At 42.8% G+C, this 12,029-nt stretch overlaps 1 protein-coding gene across 2 annotated transcripts; it reads left to right on the plus strand.

Moving 5' to 3' along the window:
- Positions 1 to 624: 624 nt before the first annotated feature.
- LOC310663442 (uncharacterized protein) lies at positions 625 to 8,781 on the plus strand (the record flags this gene model as incomplete). 2 transcript variants are annotated; one of them, XM_083411276.1, is made up of 5 exons in its annotated part: positions 626 to 1,033; positions 3,541 to 3,606; positions 5,374 to 5,664; positions 6,525 to 6,542; positions 8,329 to 8,781. In XM_083411276.1, the coding sequence occupies exons 1-5, from the start codon at positions 1,012 to 1,014 to the stop codon at positions 8,454 to 8,456; spliced, it is 525 nt and encodes a 174-aa protein (XP_083267402.1). In that variant the 5' UTR covers positions 626 to 1,011. The 2 variants fall into 2 exon arrangements, with proteins under 2 accessions (XP_083267401.1, XP_083267402.1); XM_083411275.1 differs by lacking the exon at positions 6,525 to 6,542 and having other exon boundaries at positions 625 to 1,033; positions 5,374 to 5,682; positions 8,320 to 8,456.
- Between the last annotated feature and the right edge of the window lie 3,248 nt (positions 8,782 to 12,029).

Here is a 12,029-nt window from a genome sequence, read left to right on the forward strand (position 1 = left end):
AGACCAACTGATATTAACTGAGATTTTACAGTGTATTCATCTCAATTGAAAAAAACAACAAAAACATGCCTGAACTAATGCGAAGTGTGGAACTGAGATCTTCTGGACTGCAGCTGAGGGATTCCCGCCCCCTTCTGCTTGCACGCAAGTAGGAATGGGATTGGGGCTGCTCCAATGGAAAGGGAGGCACTGTGCTGCCCAAGCCTCACCGCTGCCGCTCTCGGCCCTCCTCCGCCTTCCATGCCTGATCCACCGCGCACCCCTTCACCACCACCACCGAAGAACCAACAACTCAGGGGCTGCCCAGGCTCATGGAGAAAGGAGACAGAAGCCTCTGAGGAAGGGGAAATGTGGTGGTTGAGGGCAGGTCATCGGCCTGGGCAGGCTGGGTCTTCCTGTTAGATACCTGCTGGGATCGACAAGGCATATGACCCTCACCTGAATCTCATTTAACTCTTGGGGGGGGGGGATTGGCATCACACGTCATGTGCATGGGTGTGTACATGCGTTAGCTCCATTTCGGGCATGGGCTGCTGGTGTGCAGCCCCATCCACTTTATCCTAAGGGAATACTGTCCTGGGTGGAGGGGGGAGAGATTGTCTATTTCTTTCCCTAGAATGAATTTTTCACAGCATTTCATGTCTAAATCTTCTCTCTATCATGTGAAATAATCAACTCATTCTCAGAGGGGTTTCTGGTGGGGAGTTAATAGGATAATGGATGAAAAGCTGCCTTTCTGACCATCAAATAATATATTTAAGTGAATGTGCCTGAGGGTCACAGATATGTTGAATAGTTCACCAGAAGGAAAGGTGTAAAATTATACATCCTTGAGTCATAGCTGCAGCCACATGTGGGGCTGTTCCCCAGGGGAGGGGATAGAAACATGCATGCTGCAAAAGTCTTGATGATTTCCGTCTTGTCTGTGAGAGAAGTAGAAGGAGCTAAGCGTCAGAAGTGGGGAAGAACGGACAAACATCAGATTGGCAAGCCAACTCCTGCTCTGCCCTGATGAATATCTTCTGGGTTCTCTGTAAGTTAGGGAAACTGGGATGGGAAACTCCATAATTCCCATCAGAGTTTTCCTAGGAGTGTGTGTGTGTGGTTGTCAAAATTAATGGACTTAGCTGAGATGACAAAATTGACATGTTTTATCAGAGAAAAGTCATTATTAACATTTACTAAAGATTGGAAACCTCCCACAGACTTTTTGTGAGGAAAAGAAAATGAAATAACGACATTTGGATTTGAGGATTGAAGAAAATGGTTTATAGAAGGTGGAATTATTAGGTGTTACACTGGGGTGGATGTAGTGAGTGATGTTTATACGTAGCGGTCAGATGAAGAATCAGAAGTTCTTTAGCTTCCCAACTTTTCTCTCTTTTTCTCTTTTAATTCATTTATCATTTCCTTTTCTTTATCTCTTTATCGTTGTTCCTTTATTTTCCCCCTCTGGATTAATGTTTTTGTTTTGTTTTGTTTTTGTTTTAGAAATAGATACAGTGGTACCTCAGGTTAAGTACTTAATTCATTCCGGAGGTCCATACTTAACCTGAAACTGTTCTTGAAGCACCAATTTAGATAATGGGACCTCCTGCTGCCGTCACGGCGCCGGAGCACGATTTCTGTTCTCATCCTGAAGCAAAGTTTTCAACCTGAAACACTATTTCTGGGTTAGTGGAGTCTGTAACCTGAAACGTATGTAACCTGAAGCGTATGTAACCTGAGGTACCACTGTATTGGACAATAATCTTTGTTATTCTCTTTATAAACTCTAAGAAAATTTATTTTTTAAAAATAGTTAATAGACAAATAGCAGGATTCTAGAAAAGGCCCATAAGTAATGAGAGTTATGTACAAATGGCCTCTTATACTTCTCCATACTACTAGTGGACAGAGAAACTAGTGAGAAAATTCCATGTAATTACTTGAAGTGGAGGAGAAATTCCCCAACATTCCAGAAGTAGCACAGCTTTTCATTTTCCATCTCCTTTTCTCTGATTCTGTGTATTAACGGCATTGGGAAATGAGTTGGCAGGCAGGCATCCTCTCACATTACCTGAAACCAATGTCTTTCTAAGGCTATCTGGCGGATGGGAACAGAAACAGCATAGAAAATTGTTGAAAATACTAGAAGCAAATGCTTCAACGAGGCCTTTTACTATAACAGTGAGAAAAGGAAAACTCATAGAAAAAATATTTTTTGAAATGTTCTCAGAAAAATGCCTTGTAGGAATTTTTTGCTTGACTCTAAAAATAAAAATGGGGAGAGGCAACTCTAATAGAGACAGCAGTATGTACTCATACTTAGGGTTGCCATACATCCTGGAAATTCCAGAGCGTGTGCCTCAACAACTTTGTCTGGATTTTTAGTTTTGGGAATGTGGCAATCAGTGCAATTAGCGGTGGTGGATAGCACGGTGGGGAGTGGGTGATCGTAAAACTTTGACACACACCACCCCCCCAAAAAAGAAAAAACTCAACAACTTTGTCCAGATCTGTAGTTTTGGGAATTTGGCAAGCTGTATGACGATAAGTTCTGTGAAGTTTCCATTATAGATCATAAGTCCTACGCAGAAGATGGCATAAAGCATACTGTGACAAGTTAAGCTGGGTTGAAGCCAGATCCAAGCCATTTTCAACAGAAGGGCTGCTGCTCTAAATGAGGCAGGGGAAAAACAAGTCTAAAAAATACTGTTATGTGTGAGGTTGCCAGGACTCGAGACTGATTTGAATGAGCTCAGGTTCCAGTCTAAGTCACCTGCTCCTTGCCACGTCCCTGCAACAGACTTCTGGAGGACTTTCAGTGTCCTCATGTCCTCAGTTTAACTAGCTAAGCTGTGATGAGCATATCTTTGTCTGAACTGCATGGTGAGCCCAGCTGAGGGAGAGATCTGTTGCATCCTGAGGACTGCAGAAAACCCAAGCTGTTTCCAACAGACATTTTTAAAAATAAACCAAAATTAGGCCTTCCTCTTTAACTTGTGGAGGACATTTCATGAAAACATCTAACTTCTTCTTCTAACTTTTTCTTCTTCTTCTTCTTCTTCTTCTTCATCATCATCATCATCATCTTCTAGTACTATCTGCAAGAGAATAAAGGATTTCAGTTGAAGAATGACTGGGTTATACAACATAATGTAAATGTAGAAATTAAAGAAGTGTTGGTAGAAGGAACAGTGTGAAACACATGGGAAAGGGCAATTTTATTGGTTTCTCCTCACCTCTGCATTCTGACATGCTTGTTTAATCTCCTTCAACCCCATGCACCCTTTTGCACCCAGAAAAAAACCTGCAGCAGAATAGGAGGTGCTCTGACATAGAGGAAACCTGGCAATTATATGCCATTACATTGACTCTCATTTATATGTGTATTATTTTCATAATTGGAAACTACCAGGGATTGCTAGAATACACTAAAGCCACTCCAAAGAGGCTGCAGCCAAAATAGCAGTTCTGCAGAATTATTAAAATACTGCTCTGCCCTTGTGTTTACTTGTTAAAATATATTATAAACATACTGCATGGATGTTATTGCAGGTGCTCTGCTTGCAAATCACTGGTGTTTGGGTGATGACAAAGATTCAGAGCTTTGCACTTCTACAGGTGAGTTTGAGACTGTGCAAGACTGTGTGTGCTAGTGTGTGCCGGATTGCAGAGAATGGTGTGTGTTTCTTCCTCTACTTGAACCACATGTTTAATGCTAAATGTTCATTATCAAAGAAGGTCAGGGCTGTTTCATTTCATCATCAAGCTTATAGAAAATATGAGATGTAGAGGCTGCCACCCACACTTTCTCAGCTCACCAATCCCACCAGCCCTCCATCCCCTCCACCTGGCTAACCCCTCCTCCATTTACACCTCACTCACCTCCTTTCCTATCCCCTCATATCTTGCCCAAACCTCCTCTTTAAGCTTGGCTGAACCCTCCTTCCCTCACATTCTGACCACTTACTAAAGCTACTGTGACCTTCTTTTACATCCTGCACTGACTGCTTTTAAATGAGGCCAGCAGGGGTTTTAGAGAGCAAAAACACTCTCTGGAGGGCCTCCCATCCTCATTTAAGCAGCTCATGTGGGCTGGAGCTAGAGAGTTGCTGTATCCTAAAATACTCAGCAGTGTTTCCGTCTGCTGCTCTGGTTCGCCAGAAGTGGCTTAGTCATGCTGGCCACATGACCCAGAAGCTGTACGCCGGCTCCCTCGGCCAATAAAGCGAGATGAGTGCCGCAACCGCAAAGTCAGCCATGACTGGACCTAATGGTCAGGGGTCCCTCTACCTTTACCTTTAAAATACTCAGCCTTTTGGAAATGTGACATAGGATTGCCACATAAGATCTTTTTGCTTACCCATAGCTGTCAACCTTCCCTTTTTTTGCGGGAAATTCCCTTATTCCAGCGCCATTTCCCGCTGCTTCCTGCTGCTATCCCGGATTGTTAGATATCCCGTAGACGATCCCCAGGACAGGTGAGGCTGCTGATCCCTTATTTTCGAGGCAGCTGATTCCTTATTTTCAAATCTGGAAGTTGACAGCTATGTGCTTACCTAACTATTAATCTTCTATACCTTTTAGAAGATTGAGAGTTTACAATCCCAAATTTCTAAATAAAAATTGAGGTGATATTAAAATGCTTTAAATAAATAAAACAGAGTAGAACACTTGCATGCCACTTACCCCAAAAAGAAAAAATTAAAAGCAGTATACAACAAATAATTATGAAAAAGCTGTGCTAAAACGCTATGTTTTTTTTAGTCGTTTAGTCGTGTCCAACTCTTCATGACCCCATGGACCAGAGCACGCCAGGCACTCCTGTCTTCCACTGACTCCTGCAGTTTAGTCAAACTCATGCTGGTAGCTTCGAGAACACTGTCCAACCATCTCGTCCTCTGTCGTCCCCTTCTCCTTGGGCCCTCAATCTTTCCCAACATCAGGGTCTTTTCCAGGGAGTCTTCTCTTCTCATAAGGTGGCCAAAGTATTGGAGCCTCAGCTTCAGGATCTGTCCTTCCAGTGAGCACTCAGGGTGGATTTCCTTCAGAATGGATAGATTTGATCTTCTTGCAGTCCATGGGACTCTCAAGAGTCTCCTCCAGCACCAGAATTCAAAAGCATCAATTCTTTGGCGATCAGCCTTCTTTATGGTCGAGTTCTCACTTCCATACATCACTACTGGGAAAACCATAGCTTTTACTATACAGACCTTTGTTGGCAAGGTGATGTCTCTGCTTTTTAAGACAAAAATAATGGCGATAAAGCAATCTAATTCCACATGATTGCTGAAATGTTCACCCTCCATTGCAACTGCATTTTAACTAATTCTCTGCATTCATTTATGTTCTTTCTTTATTTCTTCCCTTCGTTTGTTCATTCTCTAGGTGAACTTCCTGCTCCTGATTTATTCTTGAACAAAACTTTGGTTCCTGAAGGGGAAACTATCACAGCACTATGTGCGGCTCCAGCAGAGGTTTTTCTGACTGGATTTTTTTTCTGTAAAGATGGGGCTCCTGTTTCATCCAAGAAAGCAGCATCTCAATATGTTCAATACATAGTCTATGCATCGCCGAAGAATGCTGGCCAGTATTCCTGTGGTTACCAGCAGAAGGATGCAAAGAACCAAGTGAAGATATCTGCCCTCAGTGTTGCTCAGAATCTGATTGTCCAGCCACGTAAGATTGCATGGGATAGTCCCATTTAGAGTTCCAACCAGCCAGTCATGCCATATTTCAGCACTGTCCATTTAATTCCCCACCCATTTGGTTTCTATTCCCTTATGACAAGAGTTAATCACAGCCACAGAGCATATTCAGACTTCCCTGGAGCACATTCATATATTTATTTAAATGAAAATAGGTGCTGTTTTGCACCTAATGCAACAGATGTTGGAGAATCTGGCCAATAGCATGGAGATGACAACACTTCTCCAGGAACACTGTTTAATAGCGTATTAAAAATAGGTATTGCTTTTAGGCAGCTTATCAAAAAAATTCATTATTTATGTGTCTAACCTCTAGGAATGGGGCTTAGGTCAACTTAAGTCCATCCTGTTTCATTTCTTATGGCACATCATGTTTTTCTAAAGGTTACATGTGTTCTTCCATCCAGATCATTTATACTTTGAGTAGAGCCAATGAAATGAATGGTTCTTTGTCATAACCATTGATTTTTAGTTCAAATTAAGCTGATTGTAATAATACACACACACACACACACACACACACACACATATACATTAATGTACATATTTTGTATGCATTCCTCAAAATATGCATTTTAGCATTGCTTTTCAATGCATTTCCAAATAAAATACACAGGTTATATTAAAATACGTATTTCTGTAGGCGCCTTTTGTGGCAAAACCACATTACAAAATCCAGAGAAGTGTGTGGTCTAATCAGGAGTTGTGTTCTGATGCACAGTTCAGTTAGGCACCACTGCCTTGATAGAGCACAATTATGAGAGCCTTGTTGTTCTTGATTGGATGATGAGCCATGCTTTTCTGATGTTGTCCATGTTTCTCCCCACCCAGGTTCTTATGATTCCAATGGTAAGTAAGCAGCATTAGTGAGTAAAAATATTGATTTATCTTACTGTTTCAGTATGCCATTTTAAATCTTGATACAAGAAGAAAACAATGCAATTCATACTCAAACACAATCACAAAAAGAAAACATTTTTTCCTCATTTCCCATCAGAGATCATTAATACCCTAATGCCACATTTATAGAATCTTTTTGCCACTGTGGAAAGTTTGATAGCACTCTTGATGTCAGTGTCCGAATTTCTCTCCTTTTTTGACAAATACAAATGATTGCCAACAATCAAGAGCCAGTTGGCTATACAGAGAGTCAGGGAAATGCATCACTCCTTACTGCTTTTCTTGCTATTTGTGCAAGCTTTTCACCATATCACTTTATGCCCCATTCCGTGCCCAATAAGCATGAGACGCCTTTGCTCAGCGGTAATGTGGCCCATAGATTGCAGCAAAATACTGGGCACGGTTTCGGTCAGTATCTTTTCTCTGTGTGATGGGCTGTCCCATGAAACCCTTGCTGAGGACGGGAGGCAAAAGCCTATATAAGTATGTTTTCCCTAGAGCTCACAGCCATTTTGCTTTGAGAGCTTCCTGCCTGCCTATCCTCAGGTGAGAGCCTTCACTGAGCTATCTTGGGTTGTTGGTTGACAGGACAAGAAAGGATTTTTTTTCTCTCAGCCTGATTGGCATTTGGTTGGGGTTGGGTTTTTTTCCACCTTTACCTCAGTGAAATTATGACTTTCCTTTGTTAGGTGGAAGAACATTGTTTGTATGAGGGCAGAAATGGCATTGGTCAGTGTCAGGGAACTGCCATCGGAGCTAGAGGCAGAGGGAAGGCTCCAGAGGGATGCCGGAGAGGGTCCCAGTAGGGAGAGAGGCAGCCCATCTGCGGGGGAAGGAAATCAGCACAACACCAGTGAAGAAGGGGGGCAGATGGGGGAATCGGAGAGGAGGCTCCAGGACTCCTCGCCGGAGACCAGCTCCGCTGCCCACACCCTTCCTGCGCAGAAGACTTCCGCGCAGGGAGAGTAGGAGGAGACTTGGCGTCAAAGAGCTTTTATGCTGGAAAAGGTTCAAGAAACGCCCACTGACGGATTCTGCCAGAAACTGAGACAGCCACAAAACTTGAGGCTGTCCAGACAGAAAGGGTTCAACCAGGTAACCTAGCCAGGAGTGGCAGCAACTTAAGCACGAGCAACCCCTAGAACCATTACAGTCAGGATCAACATAGTAAAGGGGGGCCCATAAGGGGCTGGAGGGAAGGATTGACCATGGCAAACTCAAGCATGAATTTGGTATCTGCCTGGTTGAAAACTGCAGCCTGATGCCCCAGTGAGACCTTGCTAGCTTGGCTTGCACCATGGCAAGGTTTAACTCTGGCTGACTCCTGTCGTACAGGTCTGGAGCGATCCAAACCCAGCAGATACCCTCAAAGGGTGGATAGGATGGAAAGAACTACCGGTATACAGGAAAGAACTATAGTTGAAAACTGAGAGGATTGCTCTTCTTTTACTATTTTATTATATGTTGCAAACTGCTGCAGGAATTTCTTTTTCTTCTCTGTTGTCCATTGTAAAGGCCTTTGGTGATATACAATAAAAACTGATTGATACTATTTGAGAGAATCAAAAGGAGTATATAATCAGAGTAGGAAAAGTGTTATGATAAACTTGTACATTCATCCCACAAGTATCAAACCATAGAGAACTTGTTAGTGTCTATCTGATGATTTGTCAGCTGTCTCTGGTCATATCTGAATAGAAACCCAAACTTTCTGATCTTTTTCTAGTTGATCCAGGTCAGACAATACCTACCTATATTTGGATTCTCCGCTCCTCATTGGTGCTTCTTCTCCTGGTCTCAGCTCCAATCATCACCTATTTCATGGAGAAGTGTAATTGCTCCTTGGCTGGACCTAGAAACTAGGAAATCCCATTGGAAGAAAGAAAAATGCCTCCAAACTATTCCTTTGCTATCCTCCACACCTCATCCATCTATAAACTTACAATAAATTTTCCAGTATTTTACTAAGCTGGTTTTGAGCTTTAGGGTTCCAATAAATGGCTTGGGTTCATGACATCTGCTAGGCTTCCCAGAAGTTTTTATAGCAATACAGCAAAGGTGTCTGCATAGTATTAATGGACATCTTCAATGGATAGCATTTTGTCTTCTGAGATTTAAATCATGTGCTGCTTATTTTAACATACCTATGTTTTAAAATATTATTTGTATTTCTGCCAAATAAATTGTTGAGCTAATGTGTTGCTTTGTATTGTGCTGTATTTTTATAGTATGTTAGCCACCTGGTGTGTGCTATGTTTACAAAGACCAGAATCTATGTAAATGAGTAGAAAAATAGATATACACATAGTAAAACAATTATATGGGGACCCTCAGCAGGTAGACCATGATGGGGAACCTTTGGAGTCCAACCCCATTAGCCAACTTTGATAGATGGACAGGGCAACCCACCTGTCCATCACATGACATAAATCCGTCAAAATCCCTTCATACATTCCCCAAAGATGGGAACCACAAAGAAGGGCCACTTCATGACACTCCTTTCAACCTCCAAAACTAGGGACTCAAAGGAACAGCACAACATGGCTTCAAAGAGCTACACTGGGAAGGAGGAACTTCTCCCCTCTCCTTGAGCAAGGCATGCTTTGCTCCAGCAAAGGGACAACTGGACAATGTGAAGCTCCCAATTGTTCCATTGAAGGCCTGGCTTTATTTATTTAGAAAAATATTCATATGCTGATATTCATACGCATATATCAGAGTGGTTTACAACAATTGTACATAAAACCATATAATAAAAACCATATTAAAAGGTTAAAATCAGAAACAAGCTGAGGATATCAGGTGTAGGATGGTCGAGAGGGCTCCCATAATTTAGTCAGTCAAAGGAGGAAAAGTGATGGGCCTTGTTGTGCCCATGGACTAGAGGCTCCCAACAGCAGTGTAAAACCAATCCAGCCTCTGGCAATTTTCTTCCTGGCTTCTAAATCATTCTCACAAAGGAATTCTTATTATGCTTCTCATTCCTCCCAAGGCACAAACAAGTGGGAATGAGCAGGTGAAGATTTTAAAATGGATGAAACAATGTGAAAGCATAGTTATGCTGTATACAATCTTGTGACCAGGGATTCCAGGCAGGAGAGCAAATTGTCCAAACGAACTGTCCCAAATGTACATACCAAATCAGAAACACTTGCAGAAGTAGATTGCATTGTGCTGGTATCTATCCAACCAGTTGAGGTAGTGCTGCTGTCCTATGACGCTGAGGACTCCGGCTCAGAGGACCAGCCTCCTTCACTGTCAGAGTCAATGTCCACTAAAACCCCTTTAAGGGAACTGGTCCCTCTCATAGAAGGCCAAACTAGCTACAAGGGCGTTCTTGTTTAAGGCTCAGTTTGAGCATGACTGTTGAAAAAAACAGCTCTGCTTTAATAGAGTCCCCAGGCTGAACCCTGCAAGGAACCTTGTCCATAGTACTTTCTCTGTGATGTCTTGTTTTGCATCCCTTCATCTCTGAGCTGCTGAGGTAGTCAGTCAAAAAGGAGAGCAATTTCGTACGTCTCCTCTCCAAAGGAACACCTTAAAGACCATCTCCCCGGCTTCCCTTTCACCTGGAAGACTTGAAGTTGATGTACATTGCATGAGTACTGCCTATTTCCCAGGAAAGATGTGCAGGCTGGGATTGCCTAGGATTGTAGATTGACCTCCAATTGTGTATCAAGCTGTGGTCATCTAGATCCTGCTGGACTACAACTCCCATTTTCCTTTACCATAAGCCATGCTGACTGAGACAGATGGGAGATAGAGTCCATCAGCATCTCAAGGGCCACAGCTTTCCCTGGCTAACTCTATGCATTTTGTTGGCATATATACAGGGCACTTCAGATACTTACTAAACAGGCAGATGGGGGCAGCTAGTTTGCATATCAGTGACTGGTGGGACCAAGACAATGTTTATTAAATGTTTTGATCACTTTCAGAATTTTTTATTCCATTGCTCTAGTTATGTTTGCTAACATGGACTCTCTCATGAGCAAGGCTATTGGTGTTACAGTTCTGAAAGGTGAATTTGAGGAATAAGCTGAAATATGAAAAAGGGCATTAAAAGGAGAGAATGGAATAAGTAATGAAGCCCCCAAAATAGCACTTACATTTTCTGAAGACTAATTTACTGCACTGGTTCAGCCTAGCATCTATTTTGATGAATATACTTCCTTCCTTTGAGGTTTTTATGAATGCATTTCTAATAGATTTGCCTAATGGCTGTGTTTAATTTTTGCAGTTCTGTTTTGCCATACACATCATTGCCTCTCATGAGGTTCCTGTATCTGTAGAGATGGGTATCATATTAGGGAGCAACCCTTTGCATAAAAAGTTATAGTAAAGCAAAGCAAAGTTAAAGCGGCATGAAGTTTTACCAGATCCGAGCCTCATTTGAGAAGCAGAGCTGCTGCTCTACTTAAGCCTGCCAGATGGATAAAAATCCTTTAAATGTGGGTTTATGCCAGATTGCCAGGTCACATGATCTAGCTGAATGGGTTTAGGATCCAGCGTAAACTCTCCCTTCTTGGTCTTGCCCATGTCATGCCACCGGGATGCTCATTTTGGGTAAGTTACACCAGTCTTGTCTCAGGTAGCTTTGGCTAGGTAGGCTGAGCCCTGGTTGAAAGGGTTGAGCAAGTTAGACCTTTGACTGAGCCAGGGTTGGGGACTTAATGCTGGCTGAACCCAGATGAGCCAGGAATCAGCTGGTTGAACCAAAGTTCCATTGCATCCCAAACTACCCATCCCAACAGATCCTGCCATGGTGCTTTGACCAAAAGAAGCAATCCACCCACTAACTATTTGAGTAACCTAGCGACCCTGTTATATAAAGAGCCAAGTCCCCCGCCCGCCCCCCAAATGTGTTCTTTTCCTGTCATGAGATTCCTTATACTCAATTTCCATAAAGAAGAGCAGCTGCAGGGAACAGGTAAAGGTAAAGGATCCCCTGACCATTAGGTCCAGCCATGACCGACTCGGGTTGCGGCGCTCATCTCACTTTGTTGGCCGAGGGAGCCGGCGTACAGCTTCCAGGTCATGTGGCCAGCATGACTAAGCTGCTTCTGGCGAACCAGAGCAGCGCACGGAAACGCCGTTTACCTTCCTGCTGGAGTGGTACCTATTTATCTACTTGCACTTTGACATGCTTTTGAACTGCTAGGTAGGCAGGAGCAGGGACCGATCAACGGGAGCTCACCCCGTCACAGGGATTCGAACCGCCGACGTTCTGATCGGCAGGTCCTAGGCTCTGTGGTTTAACCCACAGCTGAAAAAGGAAATGAACAATGGAACAATATTTTGCTATAAGTAAGCTTTGATGAATTTCTCTGATTAATTTGGAAATTGTCGCAGTTCTTCGGGGCAGAGAAATAATCTTCCTAGGCCAGTCTAAAGGCTCACAGAAATTACCACTTCCACATCTCCAAGGAAGCTGGA

This window comes from Podarcis tiliguerta (assembly GCF_965153285.1).
Source record: "Podarcis tiliguerta genome assembly, chromosome: 13".
Lineage (NCBI taxonomy): Eukaryota > Metazoa > Chordata > Lepidosauria > Squamata > Lacertidae > Podarcis > Podarcis tiliguerta.